Source organism: Stegodyphus dumicola, chromosome 5 (assembly GCF_044657685.1).
Source record: "Stegodyphus dumicola isolate Sdum_Otavi_A_Nest chromosome 5, ASM4465768v1".
Classification (NCBI taxonomy): Eukaryota; Metazoa; Arthropoda; class Arachnida; order Araneae; family Eresidae; genus Stegodyphus; species Stegodyphus dumicola.
Window position 1 is genome coordinate 84632944 of NC_140772.1, and position 24783 is coordinate 84657726.

Consider the following 24783-nt stretch of genomic DNA (forward strand, 5'->3'; position numbering starts at 1 on the left):
ACACGAAATGCCGCGTAGAAAGAGATTTTAGAATAGAAAAGAAATATATTCTGATGAATGTTAGAAAATACCTTGAAGAAGAAGAAGAATCATTTAATACGACAGTAACAGCTGTAATGCTTGTAATTTTTCTATTGCGAATTAAGTTTTCGAAGTCCGTCGGATAATCCAAGATTGGATAACAGGATTTCATATAAAATTTTACATAAGTAATATAGTATGGTTTTAATGTAAGATCGTAGAGTGATTCGGGATTTACCGGAGTAGGAAATAAGAAAAGTCCTCCATGCCCTCGCCAATATTCGAGCTCTTGACTTCTCGATTGCTAGCCGCATATGCTTTCAGTTACACCAAGAAGGTAAGATGTAAGGAAGGAGGAAAATCCCTCACATGAGCAGTAAATAAAAGAATTTTAGGAATTAATCAATAAATAAAAGAAAATTATCTTAACTGCTTTTTAACTCCTTAGTATTTCCATACGATAGGAATTCAGACTTCATGAAGTATAGTTATTGAAAAGAATATGTATGTATTAACGACTTAAATATTTCATTTGCAAATGTTTCATAGTAAAATAATCAAATGTATCTTTAATTCAAGATTTTCATCGTTACTAACGAACATCTGAATAAATAACCTTTAATTTTTCTTGCAGTTTAAAAGAAGGCGCGGTATCAGTGAAATAATGTTTAAATGTTTCCAAACAAAATTCGAAATTGTGAAGTTACATTATAGTGGAAATATATATTTTATGTATTTTAATTATTTCAAAACTTGTAACACAAAACAGGGGTAAACTTACATAAACAAGAAAGATTTGACTTATTCGAATACGGCAAAGCACTCGAGGGCTACTGCCTAAAGGAATGGATAGCCTTCTTGGCGGACGTTCTAAGGCAAAACGGCTCGTAGAGGCATTATAAATGGGGAAAATCACAAAGCGTCCATGTAGCCGGCCCATTCTTCAGGATTCGAGCCTCGGACCGAATTACCGGTGGTCAGCGGCTTTACCGCTCTGCCGCTGGCGGGCAAAAAGGGGAAAAAAACTGAGAGAATCACTTATCTCTCAGATACAATGCAAACAATTTGGTTTTATATATTCTTAAAAATTATCGATGTTATTGCTTCAAATAGCTGTATCTGTGTTAAATAGAGTACTCAAATTAGTGAATTTTGGGAAAGGTTTAAGACTTTTTGACTCGTTTTATCTCATAATTTAACTCGAAGCATATGTAGAATGCAAAATATAAGGAACTATGGGTAATTAATGATTATAAATTGTGCTTCAGAAAGAATGCGAGTATGAAATTCCATGATCCTATTAATGAATCTATATCTTCCAGCTAAAATGAGTGTGGATGAGAAAATAAAAAGGTATGGTGAAGCAAATAGAGACGTTGCTATATTATGTGGACATACTAGAACTCCTCTAAAGACTCACGGAAAACGAACCAAAACTTTGAATTCTAAGGTATTTTCTGTAAATAAATTGTTTTATAATTTTTAATCTAAGCAATATTTTGTTTGCAATTTCAGCATCTAAACTTTGAAAATATTAAGAAGAAGAAGAAGAAGAATCATTTAATACAACATTAACAGCTGTAATGCTTGTAATTTTTCTATTGCGAATTAAGTTTTCGAAGTCCGTCGGATAACCCAAGATTGGATAACAGGATTTCATATAAAATTTTACATAAGTAATATAGTATGGTTTTAATGTAAGATCGTAGAGTGATTCGGTATTTACCGGAGTAGGAAATAAGAAAAGTCCTTCATGCCCTCGCCAATATTCGAGCTCTTGACTTCTCGATTGCTAGCCGCATATGCTTTCAGTTACACCAAGAAGGTAAGATGTAAGGAAGAAGGAAAATCCCTCACATGAGCAGTAAATAAAAGTATTTTAGGAATTAATCAATAAATAAAAGAAAATTATTTTAACTGCTTTTTAACTCCTTAGTATTTCCATACGTTAGGAATCTTAATAACCTTAAACCATGAATTTAGTTGGTCTGGTTTGTTTGATTACGGCAAAGCTTTCGAGGGCTATCTGCCTAACGGAGAGGGATGCCTTCGTAGAGGACAATCTAAACGAAACTGGCTCATATCCACGTTTCACATGAGGAAGACCACGAAAGCGCCCATGCAGGTTGTCCGTTTACCAGGATTCGATCCTCAAAACCAAACTATCAGTGTTCAGCGACTTAACCAGCAGCCGAGCCATATTAATGCAAACAATGTTAAAACATATTAATGTAAACCATGTTTAGAGCAAGTGACAACAGACAAGATTTAATCTATGTTTGGCATTAATTTCAAAGAAAACGCTCAGTGCATTTGGAGGGCTTAAAAGTATACTATGTTCTATCTTTTTCGAAGAAAAATATTTCACGCCATAAAAACCATTGCACTAATTTTCTGTATTGGTCTTTTAACCCGTCCAAGCTTTTTTTAATGGCAGCAGTTTTCTAAATCATATGGGGATTAACTGATTTTTTTTTATTTGATGAATATCTGACTGAGGTCTGCAAAGTGTATTTATCACGAATTTTGAAAATTGTTTCATTGCTGGTAATTCATTATGAAGTGGGTATGAAAGAATTCTCTTTAGTGCCAATAAGATTCTATGTAGGATATTTTTCTATGTCATATTCTTCAATTATTCCTTTATTTAGTGTAACATGAATTCTAATCTGTTTGCCTGAAAACGCCCTCCACAAAAGCATCCATTTAAAGGCACATATCCCTTACGTTTTCCATTGCAAACAATTAAAGAACAAATCATCATCTCTTTCCTTTTTTATTTCTATTACAGGAACCAACTTACCCTCTTTTATGAGAACTTTTATTCTGAATATATAAACAAGATGTATCATTCTTTATAAAAATGCTTAATTGAAAGACTGGCATAGATACGAGCAATAATATGAAAATACTTAAAATTTTGTACTAAAAATGTGAGGGAGATTTCTTAAAATTGCCTGATAGAAAAACTGCATTATATGTTAATATTGTTAAGCGTCATATATAAAGAAACAAATAAATGTTTGAAATATCCTAAATCTATCAAATCGTACACTGATATCATATACTGCTGATATTTCTAACTCCATAAAATTTGTTGAATAAAACATTTTATATTAAAAAAGGGTAAAAATCAATAACTTCTTTTATCCCTCTTTTATTATCATTATTATTATTCAAATCCATATAATTCACTCTTTTTGTATAGGAGCTGTTTATCCAAAAAATAAAACCTTAATTTCTTAACTGGTTTCGTCTAACAGTTCTCAAAGGCTTCAGCTTACGATAGTATAATAAAGACTTTTTACTTTTTATTCGTTACTGATCTGGTGCACTATTTTTAAATGCAGTCATTTTGAACAAAGGAATATACTTTTGCGTGTGTATGTTTAAGATTATTAAATCCATTATGCACATGAGACTCTGAGATAATTTTATGTTAAATGATCATAATCGAACATTATTGATACAATTACAGCCATTTCAATGATATTTCACACAATTCTTAGTCAAGTGAATTGCTTTCCTTGCGGCGTGATTAATAATGATTAATAACAGGTTACATACACTGATAGAGCGTTAAGAATAGTATAGGTGTGGCTTTACGTTTTTATTTATTTACATTTTTTGATTAATTTCTTTAGATTGCGGTGTAAATTTTCTTATAGGGGAAATATTTTTGTGATTCTTTATAAGATAATTTTATGCTTCCATGATCTTTTCTGTTTATACCTGTATACCTAAAAATTAACCAGGTAGAGAATATGTTGTATTAAAAGAAGGGAAAAATACATTACCTTCCATTGCACTGGATTTGCGCTAGTGGTTTCATTGCACTAGATTTATGCTCGTGATTATTTTTACTATTCATTATTTTAAATCTTTCAGATAAAGGCAAAAATTAAACAAGAGAAAAAACTTGAAAGAGAAATTAAAACTCTTAAAAGCAAAAGAAAGAAGAATCAAAGTATAAAAAAGTAAGTTAAATTATTTAATGTAAATGTGATCTGAAATTTTAACCATTCTCTACATTCAACTATATGTATGTAAACGTAACAGATTGTTAAATTAACATAAATTACCAGTTAACCATTGCAAAGACCTGGATTTAAGTATTACTAATCTATAAAAATTTCAACGAGAGAACTTATTCTGTTTATGCAATAGATAATTTAGCTAACAATAAACTGTATTAGGTTTTATAAATTTAAGGTTCTGTACTGAATTCGCAGAAGCTTAAAAAATATTTTTTTTTGCAAACAGGATTTTATAAATAATTTTCGTTTACAGTAAAATAAATGAATAATATTCAGTTAGCATAAAGAACTAAAATAATATTCAGTTAGCATAAAAATTTTAAGTAATATTCAATTAGTAATGAAATTTAATTAATTTCTCTAAAACACCAATTTTTTTATATTTGAAAAACTTTCTTTATGGAAAAATTTCGAAGTAAATCAAATGCCGCATAATTTCAAGAAAAAGATAAGAAATGCGGTAGCTGCAAACGGTTCACTAAATGCAAAATTCTGGCATTTTTGTCTTCTTTTTACAAATTTATTTAATTTAATTTTTTTGTTTGGTTTGCTTCTTTATTTGTTTGGATCAAATTTTGAATTTACTCATAGTTCTTGATCTCCTTCTACCGAACCGGTTTCCTTAAAATTTTTCATACAAATGTATTTGCGATGACAAAGAAATATTCCATGGGAATTTTTCAAAATTCAGTAGATAAAGATATTTTTTATTTGTTGAAACTGAATACTTTGAATTATTTAATTTTTCTTCAGATCCTTGTTTAAAGGTCAAACTAATCATTGGGGAATTCTGATCTTTACTTCCAAACAGAGGACTTTTTTTTCAATGTAATTTGCGGAATTTTAGTGGTTTTTTTCCAAATTTTCAGTTATTTTAGTCATCGTGCCGTTACTCAGGATAGTAGATTTTAAAATAAAAAGATAAAATAAATTATTGTTTGTTAGCAGGCCCATAATTTTTAGTGATAATGAGATTAGATTTCTGAATCAGAAATTGAAATGAGTTAAATGTAATTTTATAGCAGACTAAAAAGAATAGTTTTCCTGTGTTCGAGATTGATTTTCTTTCCTCTATGCTTGTCTGTGTTCTGTGCACTGAAAAGTTTAAAATAAGTTACGTAAGAATCATTTAATATTAAACGGCTTGAATAAAAAAAGGGAAAGGGAAAAAATGCATTTTTAGCCAACATAAATATTCTTGATCATATGTGACCAACTATAACTTTGTGCTGCTCTCATATTGAAATTATGTTAGAACATTAACAGAATTTTAAGAAATGTGATATAATAAATAGAATTATTACACTCTATTCATTATATGTTGACAGTTTCTACTTAAATTCCACCATTGTTAGATGTCCTGCGATTTTAATTGTAATCATATAGGATCAAGAATGTTATGACAGCTGAAAAATACATTTTACTTTTTAGCGGATTTGATTAAACCCGTGAAATGTTAAAGAAATGTTTTGTATTCATTTTATTAAGTTATAAAAACGAAATTTCAGAAGTGTAATGTATTCATATTCGAAACTGCTTGTTGGCAACAATCTCTTGTTTAAGACATGAAAGAGATCCATACCGTAGTACAAATTTTAAACAGAAAACAGTGTAATTATGTTTAGTAAACCAGTTCCAAACTATTTTTTTACTTATAAGAAAGGCTCGTATTTTGATGATATATGTATTTTTTCAGTTCTTGAATTATTTTCTTCATTTAAAGCAATTTTTGAGTTTATAGAGCATTTTGAGAGCTTTTTAGAGCAGACTGAGGTTAAAAAAAATAATACAAAACGTAATGTAAAATCTGAAAGCTTTCAGTTTTTTTAATTATTATTTTAATTTTATTTATCACATTCAGAAAAATACAAAGAAAAATAAAGCAAATGGAAAGATGCGAAAATCAAATAAGAAAACTAAAAGAACAGAAAGAAAAACATATACTAAACAAGTATGTTGCACTAGGAACGTCGAAATTGAATTATCTTGATCCCAGAATCAGCATAGCTTGGTAAGATAGCCGTTTTTCTTAAACATTTCCAATTTCTATGGAATTGTTATTTAATTTGAAAAGCTAAATTAAAAAACTTAAAAAAAACTCTCATTATCAATAAGAAAGTTACAAGCTTGAAAATACAGTAATCGGATGCTTTCTTTTCCGAAAACAGTATAAAAATTTTAAAATACATAAATTTTGTAGAGTCCAGTGAATGAACTTCTGTCTGTATACTGGAATAGCATGAAACTACACAGGAGAAGGGTTAAAGTACCCTTTATTAACTCTTTAAAATTTACAATGCGTCAACTCGACGCTAACAAACTTCGCCTCGAGAACTGAGTTTCGGTAGGAGAAGAGAGAGTTAGTTTCTAGCCTAGAAAAGGGAGTTAGGCTTAGAGAGTCTCTGCTGTAGGTACGTTTGCTTATTGCGGCTTCAAGTGGCTTAATTTCATTACTTTGCTGCCACTAGCTTCAAAGGGGGTTTAAGTTACGAGATCTTGCTGAGCCCTGTAGGCTAGTTTTATTACTTGTTAATATTTCAGCTTTTAGTTTCAATTATCTGACTTTCAGTTACCGCCCAAGCAGAGGCGAAGTTTGTTAGCGTCGAGTTGACGCATTGTAAATTTTAAAGAGTTAATAAATGGTACTTTAACCCTTCTCCTGTGTAGTTTCATGCTATTCCAGTGACAGAAGTTCATTCACTGGACCCTACAAGCTGAATGTAAAACATAGTGTTTTTTTTTTAATATGTGTTTACCTAGTTTTTTTAGATTAAATATTTTTCTAAAAGAAAAAAAATATTGAATACAAAAGTCATTTTCTCTTTTGAGAGAGAAAAATTATGTTATAAAAGTGATCAAATACTTACTGTTATAGGATTGGAAACCCCCCAAAAATTGTAATTTGTATCATTTATCTGCTTTCATTCGATTACCCTTAGCATTTAAAATGGGATTTAATCTTTCTGACATAGATTTAGATAGACTTTTTTATTATTTCTTATTTTTTCCATTAATTTAAATACTATGTTAAAGGGACAGTTTGTGTCCGAAATTTTATTTGTGTTTAAATCTGAACCTGAGCAAGTGGTTTGAGTATTTCAACACAAATAAACAGCAACCAGAATTTCAAATCCAAATAATATAGCCATTATCTTGACAGAATTAAAATTATTTTGGATGACAAGTTTATGTACTAATGATTTCAAATTTAGTTTTGAAATAAACATTTTTATACTGATACTTTCACTATCAATAAACTTAAGATTACGATTTCGACAAGTGATATACATCCCTCATACAATAACATTTCTATCATTTTCTATTGTTGAAACTTAGTTTCTGAGACTATATCTTTTCCTTAATAAAAGTTGGACATTTTTTAAAAACGCTGAAATAGCTTTTATCAACATTGTCTTATTTAACTACTTAGAACTTTTATTTCTTGCAGATTCTGGTCAAAAAATAAAATTTTTAAAGTTTTTCTACTCTTTCAACTTTCTTTCTTTCCACCGACAGCGAGGCAGCCGATCCACTGAGGCAGTTAGCATATCGGTCAGATAGCCCCGCTGACGGAATTAACTTGGTCCACATAATCCACTTTGGTACACAGTGTGCTCAAAACGAGTGCTGGCGGTGGTGCAAACAAATGCTGGGCGAGACGATAGTGCTGTAATGGAAGAAAGGTGCAAGCAATACTAATAATACTAAAAAGTAAAATACTAAAACGCAAAATAGCAAATATGGCAAAACAGTAAAAATAATACATAAAATAAGGCAAAATACATAATTCAAGGTTCACAATTCAGGGTTTACAGTTCAAGGAGATAAGTATAAACAGAAAAAAAAAAAAAAAAAACAGAAAATTTATCTTAAGATTAAATAAATTTACTACAATTACAGAGCATACGGGGGGCTGTACTGGTGACGAGGATGTCAGCTGAGAGTTACTCCAGCCTGTCTGAGATTTTGCGTGCAATATTTACGCAATCGCATATGCGTTTCAATGCATAGCGGTTTTTCGAAGTAGCTTCGGCACATGCATGAATGTGGTCCGCTATTGGCTGCCTAAGATGATGTTCGGCAGTGTCTCTGCAAACGAATGCATAGTGGTCCGTATCTCCTGCCATCCCGCATGAGCAATGGTCGTCTGAAGCGATGCAGGTAAGTCATGAAGGGACCATGCCCTGTTAGAAACTGAATAAACTGAGGCGAGCCACGTTAGAAGCTGGCAGACTTTTGGAAAAATTCTGTAAACTCTTTTGGCGGTGGTCTCTGTCTCCCACAGATGTTGCCTACGCTTCCGTAATTCTCTCTCGAGCTCCGCTTTTAAGAACAAGCCCGGGAGAGGCAAGTCAAAGTGTGTGAACATGGGGGTCAGTTGCTGCTCTTTTGGCTACTGCATCTGCAATTTCATTACCCAGTATTCCGGTGTGGGTAGGTACCCACTGGAGTTCAAGCCTATTTTGGTGTTCTTATTAAGAGTTTTTGTATGGCCCTGACAAATAGATCTTTACTGCATGTGCCTTGGATTGCCTGAAGGCTAGAGGCTGAGTCTGAATAAATACTGGAACTCTTTCAACTGGCACATAATTGTTTTCATTCTACCCGGCTGTTATACCCAGCAGATCGAATCCAGTAAATTTAGATAGTTCTATATTTTGAAGCCGCCACTGAAATACTGGTTTAATTTTTAATTCCTTTTTGTTAGCGCTTTGGATTTTACAATTTAGAAAATGCCCAAGGACAGAATTCTTCCAAAGAAAAAGCATCTTTCATGATAGAAAATTTTCCTCGAAGAATCACGAGATGAAATTATGTTTTATCGATAAATTAACAGCGAAATGGCGCTACAAGAAATAATCTTGTAATAATAAGAAAAGGTTAAGAACTCTAAACTGGTTCTTCCCATTTTTATTATGTTTAGCGGTTTTATTTTAATGAACTGCTAAGAAAAGTGTAATATATGAAATTAGCTCTCATCTAAATTGAAATAATATTCTTGGATAGTTATTTACTACCTTTCCTTGCTCCCTTCCTTGCATTAGATTTACTATAATAATTTTTTGCATCATTGGCTCAACAATAGTTTGGCGAATTGTTATGGTCGCCACAACTTAATGGTACCGTATTTTTACCCCAGGCAATTTAATTCTTTAAATTACATTATGCATATAATAATTTTGAAGCAGTTTTAAATCTGTGCAAAGTAGGAGGAAGCGCAAATAGTACATAGGCAGCGCGCTTTGTTCGTGAATAAGAGAAATAGCTGCATTGCTGTAGTTCTGTTAACCCACTATTCACTTTAATTCACCGTCTTAAACACACTAATTGTATTTGACATGTTATTGCCTGCAACAGATAGAATTTTGAATTGCGGGCACAGATACGTTTGTTTACAAAAGTCAGTGTAGTAAAAATATAACTATATACTGATTTAAAACATTTCTTGGAAGGATCTCTTCTTGGAAGTGTCAAAATTATAATATTAATTCTTTATTTTAGGTGTTAATCAAAGAAAAAAATAATTTTGCTCCTTAAATATTTTAACAATAAATTTTTGTCGTTAAAATATTATCAATTTATTTTTAATTAACATATTTTCATATATTTAAATGCAATTGTTTCAACAAGCTGTATTTACTTGTTAAAACGTTTTAAGCTTCTTTTTTAATTAATACATTTTTTTTTTTTTACTTTTTAGGTGTAAAAGGTTTGGTGTTCCAGTAGAAAAGATTTACACCAAATCGCAAATGGAAAAATTTCAGTGGGCTGTTGAAATTGCAACGAAAAATTTTAAATTTTAATTCCAGAACAGAAAATAAAAAAATTATGTCAATGTTTCTTTGAAACAGTAACTTTGTTTTCACCATATTAAATATTAGTAATTTGCATATTAATATCTATGTGCTAGCCGAAGAATTTCTTAAATTGAATAAAATTTTATTTATACTATAAAAACACATCTAAATAACTAACTCTGAAGTAGACATTAGAAAAGATTATCGGCTAGCTTCGATAGCATGCTTGACTCATCAGTAGTCAGAAAGAATAAGAAAATTTAATATTAGCATATTAAATATATAGTCTTCTTTGCTATCATACACTGTGACTAGATCTACTTGAATGTCTGTGTTACTATTTCTCACAAGGACTAGAAGATGAAAACTAGTAATACAAGACTACACAATTTAATTTAACCTAGCAGGTTGACTCAGACCTACACCGACAAGATACTAATTTCGGCGGCAAGAATGCGAAGAAGAGATTCAAAATTTAAACAGTTGGTAGCAGTAACAACGTGTGTACTCAATAGGGTAAACACGCTCTGACTAAACTTTTCGCTAGTTCAGTTTAAATACACTCTTACTTACCCTAACTCAATCACATAATGGGAAGGAAATGCGAGAAAAATCAGAAAGAACGGAAAAGGCTAACAAATTAAAATAACTATTAGTAAAAATAACAGAAACCCTACAAGTACTTCGGCAGAAATTAAAACTCTGGAAAATGGACTGGTTGCGTGGGCATATTTGTGATTCTCTCCATGTGTAACGTGAATATGAGCCAGTTTCCGTTAGAAGACCCTCCATAAAGGAATTCTTTACTCCCTTGGCAGATATCTCCCGTGTGCTTTGCTCATCTACTCACAAAAAGGCTGTGTGACGGAACAGCTTCCGCCCTAGCTTTTGCCTTTCGGAATTGAGTGCCGTCCCGCACTTCTTACAATCTACCATGTTGCGAACCCCCAGATCAAGGGCAGACAAGGCAGTACCAGTACGGTCCCTGCCGAGCCTTACTCGCTCATCTACTGACAATAAAGTTATACGCTCGATATCTAGTTTTTCTACCAGTTTGAATTATTGACTCTGCATTAGCCTCTGACAGAGTATTGTTAGGCAAAGTTAAAAATGGGCTATGTTCCCTGTGACTAAAACAGAAATGAAAAAGCTGACGAAAATGTTTCAGTAATTTTGTTTGCTAAGAGACTTCAGAAAGCCAAGCGGGTAAAATATTTCAGGACTATTCGAAAAAAATAAACATAGTTGGTAATTACACCAAAACTGTCAAAGATGCCATCTCGATATCGCTGATTTTGGTCGCCTAATCAAGAGATTTTAAAAATGCATAAACCTTTTCTATTGAATCACAGTTTTTAAGGTCTGCAACAGTGAAGAGCGGAATTGGATGCGGGTCATTTATAGTTTGAATAAGAAGACCGAAAGTAACAAGGGTTGAAAAACGAATTGAGAATAAGATTAGTGGAGCTTCTATGATTCTGGGAGTCAAGCTGAGAATGACTTTAGGCTAGAAATACAAATAACAGGATTTAGAATTTCATTTCAAAGGATAAGAAAATTAATAATATCAATTTCTTTATGACGCAAATTTATCTATGATTATATGAATTTGGAAATTATTTTGAATTAGTTTGAATAATCAATTATTCTTTGTTATCTTTCTTAAACGCCTCAACTTCCCCTCGCATTTCCTCGCCAGGCGGCAAAAGAGATCGTTAGAGCGTGACTTCGCTATCATAGCGCAGGTTGTTATTTCCTCCTTTCTGTTGTTACTCTAAGTTAGTGATACGCCTTCTGGCCGTTTCGTTAAAGTCTTTTCGCCGGTGTAGGTTGCTGAGTCAGCATGCTAGCCTTAAGTAATCTAGCCCTATCCTTTACCATTTAAATTTGTTGTTAAATTATTCTTAAATTCTTACCGCAAGTAGTCGGTGTTATTGTGAGAACGAAGTACGTGCATTTTTGTTAAGAGTTAGATGAGTAATAAAGGTTTTTATTTATTTATTTATTTTTTATTTTAAACCCTTCTTCTGTGCTGGTATCTTTCACGCCTATGCCAGAAGTCGCCAGGTTTTCTAGTAAGATCACACTAACAGTATGATAAAAAATCTGATGTGTACACCAAATGACTTCCTTGTACGGAATATTAAATTATACTCATTTTTTCTTGCATTTCATTTAAACTTATTGGATTGAATTAAATCTACTTCGCCGACAGCGCATAAACCATAATAGAATAAATGCATTCTTTAAAATTCACTTTACCATAGCGACATTCTGGCGCTAGATTCACTTAACAGTATTAATACTTATATAACAGTTAAATTTAAACAAATTTAAATTCTTAACAACTTATATAATAATTATATAACGGAAACTAAGTTAACTGCTATATAATATAATAATTATATAACAGTTAACGTATATATTTCGTTCATATTATAACTCATAATGCACAAAATTTATATCATTTAAAGAATAGAATTATCTAATCGTTGCCACATGTTCTATTCAAATACTATAATAAAGCTAGAATGATGTATAAAAGAAATTAAGCAAACAAAACAAAAAAGAAACAATTTTTCACAGACGATTGAGTATTTCTCATTTAATTAATTCAGTTCTCACTTCGCGACAAGGCAAAAATACATAAAAACTCAAAATATCTATATTAAAAATTACGAAGTAAATCTTAAACACTTATTTCCTCTAAAAAATTCCAGAAAGAATTAAGCATGATTTAATTGGCAATAATAAATGAATGCGTTATCTTTGTTGTTGCGAAGCTAAGTTTCTCTAGATTGGCAACAAATCCACTAGTCTCCTGCTTCAGATGTAAACATCAATGGCCGCCATAAAAAAAAAAAGGCTTAGCGGCACTTAGACAACTTTAAAATTGTTGATAATTCTAAAAATATTGCATACAGATTTACTAAAGGCATAAAAACATTAACCGGAAGATAAAAACAACATAATACAATCATTTTTAAAGCAAAAAATGTACAGTTTACAAACATTTAAGAGTAAAGAAACTGAGATCACTGAACCGGGTAACAGAGTGGATATATATATAAATATATTTATATACGTTTGGTGAGGCCGATTGCAACCAAAATACGAGGTGCACATCTACATGTTATAGCAGTCCTATATACAAAATTTCAACGTTCTGAGGCTACTCGTTTTTGAGTTATGCGAGATACATACGTTCGTACAGACGCCACGAAAAATTCTCTTCAGAATTAATTTTAAAGCAGTTTTATAATTTTTTTTTGGAGGAAAAGTGTCTTTTATTCTGTCCTTATGCGCAGATATCACGCAAAAATATCGTTAAATTGCATTCGATAGCGGTCAAAATGGATATTTTCGTTGAAATATGCTGCCTGAAACTTTTCGCGATTACAATACTTCCTTTTTACTTCGTACAAAGAAGTAAAAAGAAAGTTAGATCTTACACTTTCACGAATTTTTGATAAAAACTCAACAATTTCAAAGCGAACAATGGCAACATTCTTGGGAATTAAATATTTTACCTCCAGCTCGCGAGACTGTATCGGAAATTCTAAAGATATGCTGTTTTTAGATTTCAAATTTTTTATTATTTTGAATTCATTTTTTTTTATCCCGAAAGGACGTTATCCCGAATGGGCTATTAGTCTCGAAACGGGATTTCACGGCATCTCATTTTAAATATCTGAATCATTTTTCAAATTATTGCCATAAAATATTATTGTCCTGCTTTACTTTTAAAGAAATTAAATGTTGAAGAATCTGCATGAATGTATGTATGTTTCTCGCACTGTGAAGAAATGACGCTACGTAGGGCTATCAAATTCTGAATAATGTAGCCCTCCATCCGAACATGTGCACCTATAAACCAAACTTTGAATTTCGAATTTTATATTTTGCAAAACTTTAATGAAATTTTAACATACTCAACGATTTCAAAGCGAGCAGTGGCAATACTGCACGAAATAAAACATTTTCATTTTCAGCGCGCGAGTCTGTGTGCCGGAAATTCTAAAGATAGCCTGCTCAACTCAACTTTATATGGCGGAAGTGCAAAGAACATATTATATTATTTATATATTTATTTAATTAATAAATTTAAGACACAAAACGTTAATGATAAAAACGTTAATGATTTTAATGATAAAAAAGAGTTTTGCAGGCCATTTTACTAAGAAAACTGAACATTTATTTTATAAACCCAGAAAAGACCGAACAAAATAGAAAAGCATGTCAACACTTAACACTGCATCGGGAATTTTATGCATATTCTGTTAAGCTGCTTTTAAATTTTTTTTAATTTTACTGTGAATTGTATATGGCGTAAGTGCGAAGAAAATGATGATCAATAATAAAGCTAAAAAGACAAAAAAGGGGGGGGGGGTTAAAAATATTTCCTAATTTCTTATGGCTTTTCATTGACAGATATTTTTAAAATTTTAAATAAAAAGGCTTTCATAAAAAATTAAATCACTGTTAGCCAGTTCTTCCCGAGTGAAAATCGGGAAGATTGATTATATAAAGTCATAGATTGCAATTTAATAAACAAAGTACAATAAAATTTATTTGACAGGATTTTAAGCAAATACCGAACAAAACTTCAATACAGTGCCTTACTCCAATAAACTTTGGATAATTAGTACTATAACCTCTGCTGCGATTATAAACTATTGACAATATACAACGGCCCAAAAAATACACCGTGATTGTAACTAAAGTTCCACTTTCAAATGGCTGTAAAAAAAAACCCACTAGTCAGAATGACCTGCAATTTGACTTAAAAGCAAGCAATGGGAATTTGCCTGAAGAAAGGAAAAAATGTTCAAAATGTTATCTATTGATAATTTTTCTTCTTTTTAATAATATGCTTATTAAAAAGACTACACATGCCCACCACATATTTGTTTCATGAAAACACGAGGTTACACGCAGTTCCCGTTATTTTGAGTCTGAGAAATTCGTCATGACTCTGTCAATGAAGGATCCGATTCTGCTTGTGAAGTTTTTTTACAAGAACGGTGACTGTGCTTCGGTTGCCCTAAAGAAGTTCTGGACATTTATGGTTATAAGATGCGGTTCTGATCCAATATTTGTAATTTTGTCTGTAGTGATCTGCAGTTTTTGGTATTAGCAGAACCTTGCAGATGAAAATCGGCTTCGTCTGTTCACAAAATATTCCATGTCCATCCATTATCCGCTTCCACCCGGGCGAGAAATTATAGGGCAAAAGCTTGTCGTACTGGCAGATCAGTAGGAAGCAATTCTTGAAAGTGCGTAATTTTGAATGGATATAATACCATTGCAAGATGTTTCTTAAAACTTTACGAACCGTGCTGATAGGCATGTCTAAAGATTAAGCCATTTTCCTTGCACTACACATTACAACACCATTTTTCGCCTCTTCTTGCAGTGCTGTAGCCACATTCTCAAATGACAATCGAAGCAATTGTTTTCCTTCCTCTGCCAGATTTCATGTCAAAGCGGTCTCTTCGAATTCAGAATCATCCTTCGCAGACCCTTGGAAAAGCCACGTCTCATACCTATTAATTTCCCGGTTTTGGAAGGATTTTTAAATGTCCTATCACTTACGAAATGATGGTTTCTTTCACCGATCTCAAGAAGTGCTAAGAATTCCTGAGTATGAAATTAATTATCTAATTTGTATAATGAAAGTTCCTCATATCGGCTACAATTAGGATGGAAATTCAGATTATTCTACAAATACATATCTTTCGTACCAGCCTCTACCTTGCACGAAAATTTTTGAGTTCACATTCTTTGCTCCCCTACTTTCTTTCTCCTAGATTATCGCCAGGTGTATTAGAATATATGATGCTATTGTGCCTCAAGCGATGATATTCTTCACTTCTGAGAGTTCATCGATAGTCAAACAGGTAAACCTAGGATATGGTAATTCATACCGGTGGCTGAACAGGTGATTTTCTCAAGTTTAACCCAAAAATGAGTCAGTTTTTCTTCAAACTTTCACCATGAAGATAACCCTAACCTTAGGTAGGTAATGTTAACTAATAAATCAATTAAAGAATCTTCCATTTCTTTTTACTGATACTCTTAGCTTGCATAGGCATAAATCTTTTATGCGTTCTGTAAATACTAAGAGTAAAATCACAAATAATCAAGAAATACAGATACAGTAAAAAATATATTCCCTAATTTTAATAGTTTTCCTAATGGAAATAAATGGCATGAAACGATCCCATCATTCCATCTATTTTTAAAAGTATGTGGACAAAGCATTTTATAAAAGCTATGTCAGTGAATTTTGTACAGCTGAGGCATTGTTTTAATATTTCATGTCATACAGTGTCCTAATCAGAGCTTTTGCCACCCCTCTCAAAGCACATCAAAAATCTATAAATAAACGCATGATACTCATTTTTGTGTGCTACATGCTTCTTAATCCATTCGTTCTCGCAACAAACAACACTTAAAGAAATTATGAAAAAAATTGGCAGTAGTATTGCAATATTTGGAACTGTATTCAGAGTCGTAGGTAGGGTTTTCAGCGCCCAGGGACAACTGAAAATTTCGGTCCCCTTACTGCTTGCCAGGGATGGAAAACATTTAATTCTAAAACGTAGTAACATCAGTTTGGCGGCCCTTGGATTCTGCGCCCGGGGACACATGCCCCCCGTTGCCCCCCCCTCTAGCTACGCCCCTGACTGTATTCTGAACACAGTCTTTTATAACACTGCAAAAGCTCAAATTAAAAGTCTTTCCTTTGTTTCGCCTTTCCAAGCAGTAACAAAGCTAAAAACTATAAAGCATTTTTTTTTTTCAGTTATAAAGTCCTCCTTATTTTTATCATGGTGATAATAATTTAACTGACAGTTTTCATTTAATGATATTTTTATTCAAAAGTTTCAAGGTCGGCATAGCGAGGCCAATAAGCTATAGAAACCTTGTTTTAATTCTTTGAATGTTTCATCCAGCGCAAAAACAATTTTATCTTCGATTCAGAATCTCCGTAATTCTTTTCTTCACGAATGACCTTAGTGGATAAGATGGCTGAATACTAGTAGTTTGATCTAGGTCAAAACCCAGAAAACGGGGTGGTTGTATAAGTGTATTTGTGGTTTGCCCTATGTGTGACGTAGAGTTTGTAATTTTGTATTCACGCATCCATAACGTGAACACGAGACTTTCTTCTTTTCGTAACGCGAATATATGACAGTTTCCCAAATTTTAAGCGTATCGTGGAAAACTTTAGTGCTGAATGATGGCAACTCTTCCCTCCTCTTATTGACTAGCAATGAACTTTGCTATAATATAATACATAACAACTCTTCTTTCTGCTACAATGATTCATGTGACTAACCTCCGTAAAATTATGTTTCACGCGAAACATCTGGTCCAAAATATGTGCCGACCGGGGCCACGGATTTCGTAAGAAATTTCTGATTCCTAATAGTGGCATGTAGTGTGCGTAGTTATCGTAAAGTAGCGTCCACTGTTCTATCCGTTCATATCGCTTTTTCAATCTGTATTATTCAGACTCTTGAAGACTGAAATGTAATATGCAATTCTGAGAGTAGTTTCTAGAGGAAAGGCATCGCGATGGACTACATTTTTATAATGAAATCATCAGCATTATCTTTCCAGTGGATTTTAATTTGAACGATTATAGGGAAGAGAGTTAAGGGAGCAAAATTACGGACACATTCTCATCGGCTGTTTTTATTATCCTTAAGAAAGCTGGATCCTTTTCAACCATCTGTTTTCACACATAGCAATTATGACAACTAACATTTGTTCTTTTGTCAGGTGATCACGCTTCACTTCATGAATACAAATGATACAGTAAACTGTGACGCAAAGAACAAAATGTTAACTTTTTTTCAACTGAATGTTGGGGTCGCTGTCTTTCCGCATGATGGTCATCGATCTTTTTTAGGAATAGCCAAGCAGTATGAATATTACGCTATAGCAACACCTTCAAGTTAATCAGACCTAGACATATTCTGCCAACAAATGTCCTTTCATTTTTTAAACATGGTCTAACTTAAAACTTGTCAATATTTCAAAACATTTGTATGCTTGTTTAAATTAACAGTTTTCGCAGCTGTTTTGTACAAACGGATATCAAAATTCTACCATGCAATGCAATTAAATAAATAATTCTTTCCTGACGATAAAGATATCTTTTCCGACACTATAAAAGTTACAGTATAAAAAGAAGTTATAAAATAAGAGAAAAAATCAACAATTACGATATTTGAGTACTGTAACCAAGATCGAGTTTATTTGCAATACATAAATAATCCTATGATAATGTGAAGAAACTTCAGAACGTAATTTAGATAATTTAAAATGGAAGCTTACCAAACTGTGACAGAAATAATTTTTAACGCCCCCCCCAAAAAAAAATTACCTATCCATGATACTTAGAAACTTTAAAATTACCTCAGTATTATTCATATAAGTCTAAACTTTAAAATCGCTTTAAAACGGAGTATAAGACTGCACTCGAGTTGTGAATAGATTTTAGTACTAAAGCAGATCTCAAAACTGCTTTCCCTAAACACTTCTTTTTATCACTTTCACATTTAGTATATTATAATTTTTGCTCTCTTTCTATTTTTACCTGAGGCAAGCGCTTCATTCACCCCCATTCCTCTTAACGGCTCTACAGTTATAATTAAAAAGGCAATATCAAGATATTCCCTTCTCCCAACTACACTCTTCCGAAGACAACTTATGATTTCTAAACAAGTAAATTTGCCGTAGACAGTAGCGATTTTGTCTTCTGCTAAAGTGCAGAAAAAATAATCGGAAATCAGATCTCTTCTTGGTCCACGAAGCATGAAACTTTTACACATTGAACGGGAATGAATTAAGACTAATAACGGATTAAAAGTTCCAAAATGAACAAGAATCAAATTAATCCGTAGGATAGCCCACGAAAGTATTACATGAAGGTCAAATTAGCAATCTTGACATTGATAACGAAAAAATTTCTTTTGCATGAATTCCAGTCATAACGGTGGCTATATAAATGCCACTCAGCTAACCATTTTCATTATTAGCTCTTTCGATTTCGAACAGTTTCTTCAGTTTCTCGCACAGCGACAACGAATTTTCCAAAATGATGAAGTTAGCGGTAAGTTTCTGATTTATTATCGTTAGTTTTTATCTACATTTTATTTTTATTTCTTAGTAAAAAATATTTCATACTAATACGATCAAGTCAAATATTGAAATCTTCCCATGACACCAATACTTTTTAGCTAACTCTCTTTTTCTATTTGTTTGGTTTTAAATTTTTTTCTTCTTAATTTTCTTTTAAAGTTATGTTCTTTTATTTTATAAATTTCGTCTAAAAAGTTTATAAAATTTTATTTTATATGTGAGAATAGTATACTTTACACGATAGTTACAGTATCATTTGCAAGAATGGCAAGAACAAAATCAATGTATACTAAGAATTCTTCACAACTTTTGCGACTGCCATTCATTGATCTCTTAAATCTTAATATCTTTTTAAGCATTCTTTCTGTCTGTTGTCAAATTTATTTCATACTGTGACAGCGAATAAATCACAAAATATTTCAAATGTATTTTATTTTGTTGCCTATATGGCTTTTCGTACGACCTGATTCAGTAATAAATGTGAAAGATGAGCAGCATTTGTTGTTATTACTAAAAATTCATGGATGTTCCTAGACGCATTGTTTGTAACAGTGTGTTTTTCGAAGGACGAAAATTTACTAAGATACTTTTCAAACCCATTTCATCGAGCAAATCTAAATATATTTCTCTTAGATCTTCAGTAAATCTATAGATTCAAAAACTGCTCGTTTTTGTGATTAATGTTCTCAGGTTGAGCGAAATAGCATTCGTTATTAACTTTGTGTTGGGCCCATGAAACTACTAATTACAATCATCTTCGTGAATTTTATACCTAATTATATGGAATGTTTAGAATTTAACTTAAAAAACTAAATGCCTTTTACTAACTGGCTATTTTTGCTCTACAGTAATCATATACAAGTTAAATTTTGCATTTACAAAACTGTATTATCCCAAATGCTAGAAATGTTTTCATAATAATTGTACGTGATTCTGTGAAACTCTGAAACTGGAAGCACATGTCTAGGAGCTATACCTAAAAAAATCTGATGTGGAAATTGCATGATTTCCTTGTATGGCCTACTAAATTATGCATATTTTTGCTGTACTTCATTTAAACTTATTTCCTTGAATTATTCTAACTTTATTAACCCATTCCTCAAGGTAAGTTGAAAAGCGCATCAAAAATTACAAATTGTGAAATAATATATCCCGGTCAATTTTTGTCGTACGGGAATCAAACTTCTTATAATTTTATTTTTTTAGAACGAGTATAAAATCTTTCACAAATATAAACATAAGAATCGGAGAATCGCATTAAAAGATAGATTTCGCTTTTTGTAGGAAATTATTTTAGTTTTAAATTTGATATTTCCAAAAAGTGGATATTTTCCTCATTTAAAACACATCTGTAATTGGAAGTGGAAACTTTCTACGGCTAATCATTTTTGAGTTACGCGAGATAAACACACTCGTGTATAAAATTAAAAAAATTTAAACATTATATCGAATTTATGAAAAATCTAATGGACGTATTTTAATGAATGTATGAATATACTTTTATACAGAAAAAGAGATGCACCGTTCAAAAGTCCTTTTATGTATGCACGATTATAAGCAAAGTTCAGAACGCAAGTATGTCCAAAATTCACGTTATGATATAGAAATGAAAATGAGTCTAATATGGGTGAGATCCCTCTCAAAGACAGGTCGCGCAGTGTGGCGGCATACTGTACAGGAAGCAGTTGAAGAGTCTCAGTGCCAGTCGATTCCACGCCTGCAGCAAGGCAGTTTTAAACTCCGCGATGGTAATACATACATTGGGGGGTACACTCAGACCCTAAGTGGCCTCATGATAAAAAAAAGAGTGCACTCTGGGATGGTTTCTGAGGGAACGGCGAGATGAAATTACCCTCCCAAAAGGGTCCCAGACATGCTATATAGAGTTAAGGTCAGCAGATCTAGCTAGCCAATTCATACGACGAACATCCTCACTTTCCAGGTAATATTCGAGCAGCTGAGCTTTAAGTGGACGAGCGTTGTCGTCAATTAACAGGAACCCAGGACCAATTGCGCATCTTTTATACATAAGAGACAGGCACATAGAAAGTAATCTTCTGCGTTAAATTACGTTTGGGTACTAGGATTTTTTTTTTTTTTTTAATTTTATTTTGTTTGAGTTTGCTATGTAATTTAATACATTACATCGTTCTTTCATGCAAGACAAAGATTTTTTTTATATAACAGTTGTGTCAATAATAGATCCGCATGTAGACATTTGGCAAGACCAGATAGTCCACAGCAGTTAAAATTTTCAGGAAGAGTCCTCCTTTCCTTACTTTATAATTTTATCTAACTCAAGAATCTGTTTTATTCTAACAGCGATTTCATAACAACCTTTTGATTGCTTCTTTGTTTAAATCTAAGTAATTCCTAACAGGCTAATCTTTCCCGAACAATAACATTCAAGCTTACTTATAAACTTTGTAAAGCTCTTAGCCTTCTATTCGGCTGCATTCTCGTGGCTGGATGGAGCAGAAAGTAGATGGTTTCTGCCAGGAAGATAACACACTGTGAGGCCAAGGCTAGGTCGGTGGTCTTCCTTGGTGGCGCTCAATCACTCACTCAACTCAGAGCAGTCACATAGCCTTTGTTACATATATGCAGGTGTGTGCGGTTGTGCAGCACAATGTCTGCCTAAACCATAACACATCCACCATCGTAATGATCCTTTTCCCTGAGAAGAGAGGGATGGTATCGTGTTTCAGGCTCTCTCAGACACTAGTACGCCGATTCAGTATACCTGTGTCTGGAATCAGTGTCCAGGCAGAATGTCGACTCATCTGTGAAACACACGGTGTTCCACTGAAGTCTGGTCCAAGGTGCATGTTGGCTGCACCACGCTCTCCTGTACGCTTCAGTGAGCGAGACACATACAGCGGGTCTTCTGGCACAGAATTACCTCATTAAGCTTTCGGGCAACTGAAGACCATGGAACTCGGGTTCCAGTGGCAGCATACAACTCATGTGAGAGCTGTGAAGCTGTAGCAATCCTATATCTCATGCTAAAAGTGCCACTGTTTCCACAAACTGCCACAAACACTGAGAGTCACACTGAGCTGTATAGCGCCCTTGCGCTTGTGATAGGCCTGCCTCCATTCTACCAACAACTCTCCCCCTCATTCCGTCAACCATACGTTTCGGGCTACTCATTTTACTTGATACCTTGTAAATATTTACCCAATGACTGCGAGAAACATGGAGAATGTCGTGAAAGACTAGGAGCAAACCAATCCCAAAAATCCGTCGTGCGCTTATATCCCCTCCAACAATCACAGCTCCGCGGACATGCACGTGTACATTTATGTATTCAACTCTGAATAGTTGGATAATTCTTCGGCGGCATAGTTAGTACCTTCGGTTAAATGCGTTTCGTAAAACTAAGACATAATTTGCAAATTCTCTTAATTTTGCACAAGACTGTACATACATATGTAGGAACGTACAGACACCATGAAAAAATTCCTTTTGAATCCATTTTACAATCAGTTTTGGTTAAAATAAAATTCCTTTATTCTGTACTTACGCAGAGACGTCATGAAACAAAATCGTCAAAATGGATTCGGGAACTGTCACAGTTTATATTTCTATCGAAATATGACTCCCGAAATTGTTCGCGATTAAAATACTTCCTTTACTTCGTACAAGGAAGGGGGGAACCTGTTAGAGCCCTTTCTCGATTGACTTGTAATATTTTATTACTATCAGCAGTAATTTTACTTTACATAACTAATTTTATTAACTAATTTATAACTAATTTTATTCACTAATTTTACTTTAATTTTATTTTACTTAAAATATTTTCAGCATTTAATAATTTTAAATACCAGTCAGATAAAACTAGAATGAATTTTCAATTATTACTTTAAATTCTAATACACTTTTTTCTTCTTATTTCAGGTTTTCGCATTCCTTTTTGGCGCTGCTGTCGCATCATTAGTACCAGTAGACGTCATCCCTCATTACAGTTATCATGGTCTAGCAGGAAGTGGTATCAGCTCTCGCTATTTCCGAAAAGCCCAACCCCTAGGTTATGGAATTGCTGGTTTAGGATATGGTTACAACACCTTAGGTGGCCTCAGCTACGGCTTAAATAGTGTTGGTAGACTGGGATATGGCTACAACTCTCTTAATGGACTTGGATACGGAGTTAACAACCTTGGCGGTCTTGGATATGGCTACAACAACCTCGGTTATGGATACTCCGGTCTTGGACTCCGTAACTATGGATTAGGTGGATTGGGATATGCAAATTTTCTCCTTTAAAAATGCAAGTGATACCATATTTATATTTATTGTTATTACATAATTTCATAAAACAGAGAGAAATTTCAAAAATTTGAAAGAAACTTTGAATTTCTCACTAAGATACATATTACTATGAAATAAACAAAGAGTTAGTCATTTTAACTATCAGTTTGAGCCAATTTACCATAATGAACGATACGTATTCCGATAAGATTAGATGCATTTTTATATAAAAATATTAATTAATATAATGCTGTCTAATTCACAAGGATGGTCACAAGTGCCATATGAGGAATATAAAATGCACGTTGGAAAAGGCCAAAAGCTTTGTGAGCTTGTGTAGGCTTCAATAGTAATAAAAAATTTAACCAACGATAAACAATATTATTCTCTGTTAGCAATCCCTACTTTTCATATGAGCAAAATATAATGTGATAATTTCCTTTCATGAAAAATCGTTTTCTATCCAGATTTGGGAAAACATTTTCAAAACAATATTTTTTTGGAGGGGGTTATTAAATTATCTATGAATTAATTTCAGCAAAAATGAAGAAAAGATTTTTTTTTATTAAGGTCACTGGTTCACTTTTCTACTAATCGATATTGTTTCATAATAATTAATAGAGAACATAAAATGACATGAATGAAATATTAATTAGTAATCAATGTTAGTAATAAGCAAACGTAAGTTTTAAAGCTGTTTTTGCAAATTCTGGTTTCTCAGTTTTAATCATTTAATATTAAAATGTTTTTCATTAAATTTTATCTTAAATTAAAATTACTAAACTAATTACATAAAATATCTTTTTTTATAGGTTATTTCTTAGGACGTTCTTCCCAGCTGAATTTCGATGACAGCTAAGAAGATGGCTAATGATCTAAGAAGAATTTAGAACTGCTGTTGACCTGAACTTTCATTTCTAGAAAATATTTCCTTCATTTCTATTCCAGTAAATGTACTTTTCCACAGAGAACTGCCAAATAAATTGTTTGAAACTTATTAGTGGATATATTTTTAACAAATGAATATACTAATTAAGGAAATTATACTCATTTAAATTCATTCATAATTAACTGCAGGCAACTGAATATTCCATTTTCCTCAATACAAATACATCATACAAAATTTTGAATAAGATAGATAATTCATTGAGGAAAACTTAATTGATACTTAGAATTATTTAAAAACTAATGCTTTTGTGAAGAAATTTTTGTGAGAAATTAGCTTGTATTCACATTACAAGATTATAAAACAAAATAGTCCCAGACTACCAACATAGCACGAAGAATCTAAGCTCGTAACAGCTACCAAAAATCCAAAACCTAAGAGAAAATACCACCATTCAATGATTTTGCTCATTCAGTCCTGATAATTATTGCTCATTCAGTGTTGATAATTATTATAAGAATATTCTAAAACTAAACTCGGCGGTACAAACAGCCCTTAGAGAGCCATGGCTGGTCAGTGCCCTGATATCTGCTTCTTGGACCGTGGGCTCCGGGGTGTTTGTGCATATTGCCTG

General features: G+C 32.7%; 2 protein-coding genes across 2 annotated transcripts in view; both read left to right on the plus strand.

Moving 5' to 3' along the window:
* The window catches only part of LOC118191671 (DNA topoisomerase 1-like), a 36570-nt gene extending 26676 nt beyond the window's left edge, over positions 1-9894 (plus strand). Inside the window, exons 8-11 of the mRNA XM_085817823.1 lie at positions 1344-1471; positions 3910-3998; positions 5920-6069; positions 9760-9894. Coding sequence (XP_085673949.1) covers positions 1344-1471; positions 3910-3998; positions 5920-6069; positions 9760-9862 — 470 coding nt within the window. The 3' untranslated portion in view covers positions 9863-9894. The remainder of the gene's footprint in view (positions 1-1343; positions 1472-3909; positions 3999-5919; positions 6070-9759) is intronic.
* An 8946-nt stretch (positions 9895-18840) lies between these two features.
* Positions 18841-24260, plus strand: LOC118191669 (uncharacterized). The gene is made up of 3 exons (XM_035362503.2): positions 18841-18983; positions 22913-23282; positions 24076-24260. Exons 1-2 carry the CDS (start codon positions 18969-18971, stop codon positions 23276-23278), a joined length of 381 nt encoding a protein of 126 aa, XP_035218394.1. The 5' UTR covers positions 18841-18968; the 3' UTR covers positions 23279-23282; positions 24076-24260.
* Positions 24261-24783: the final 523 nt, after the last annotated feature.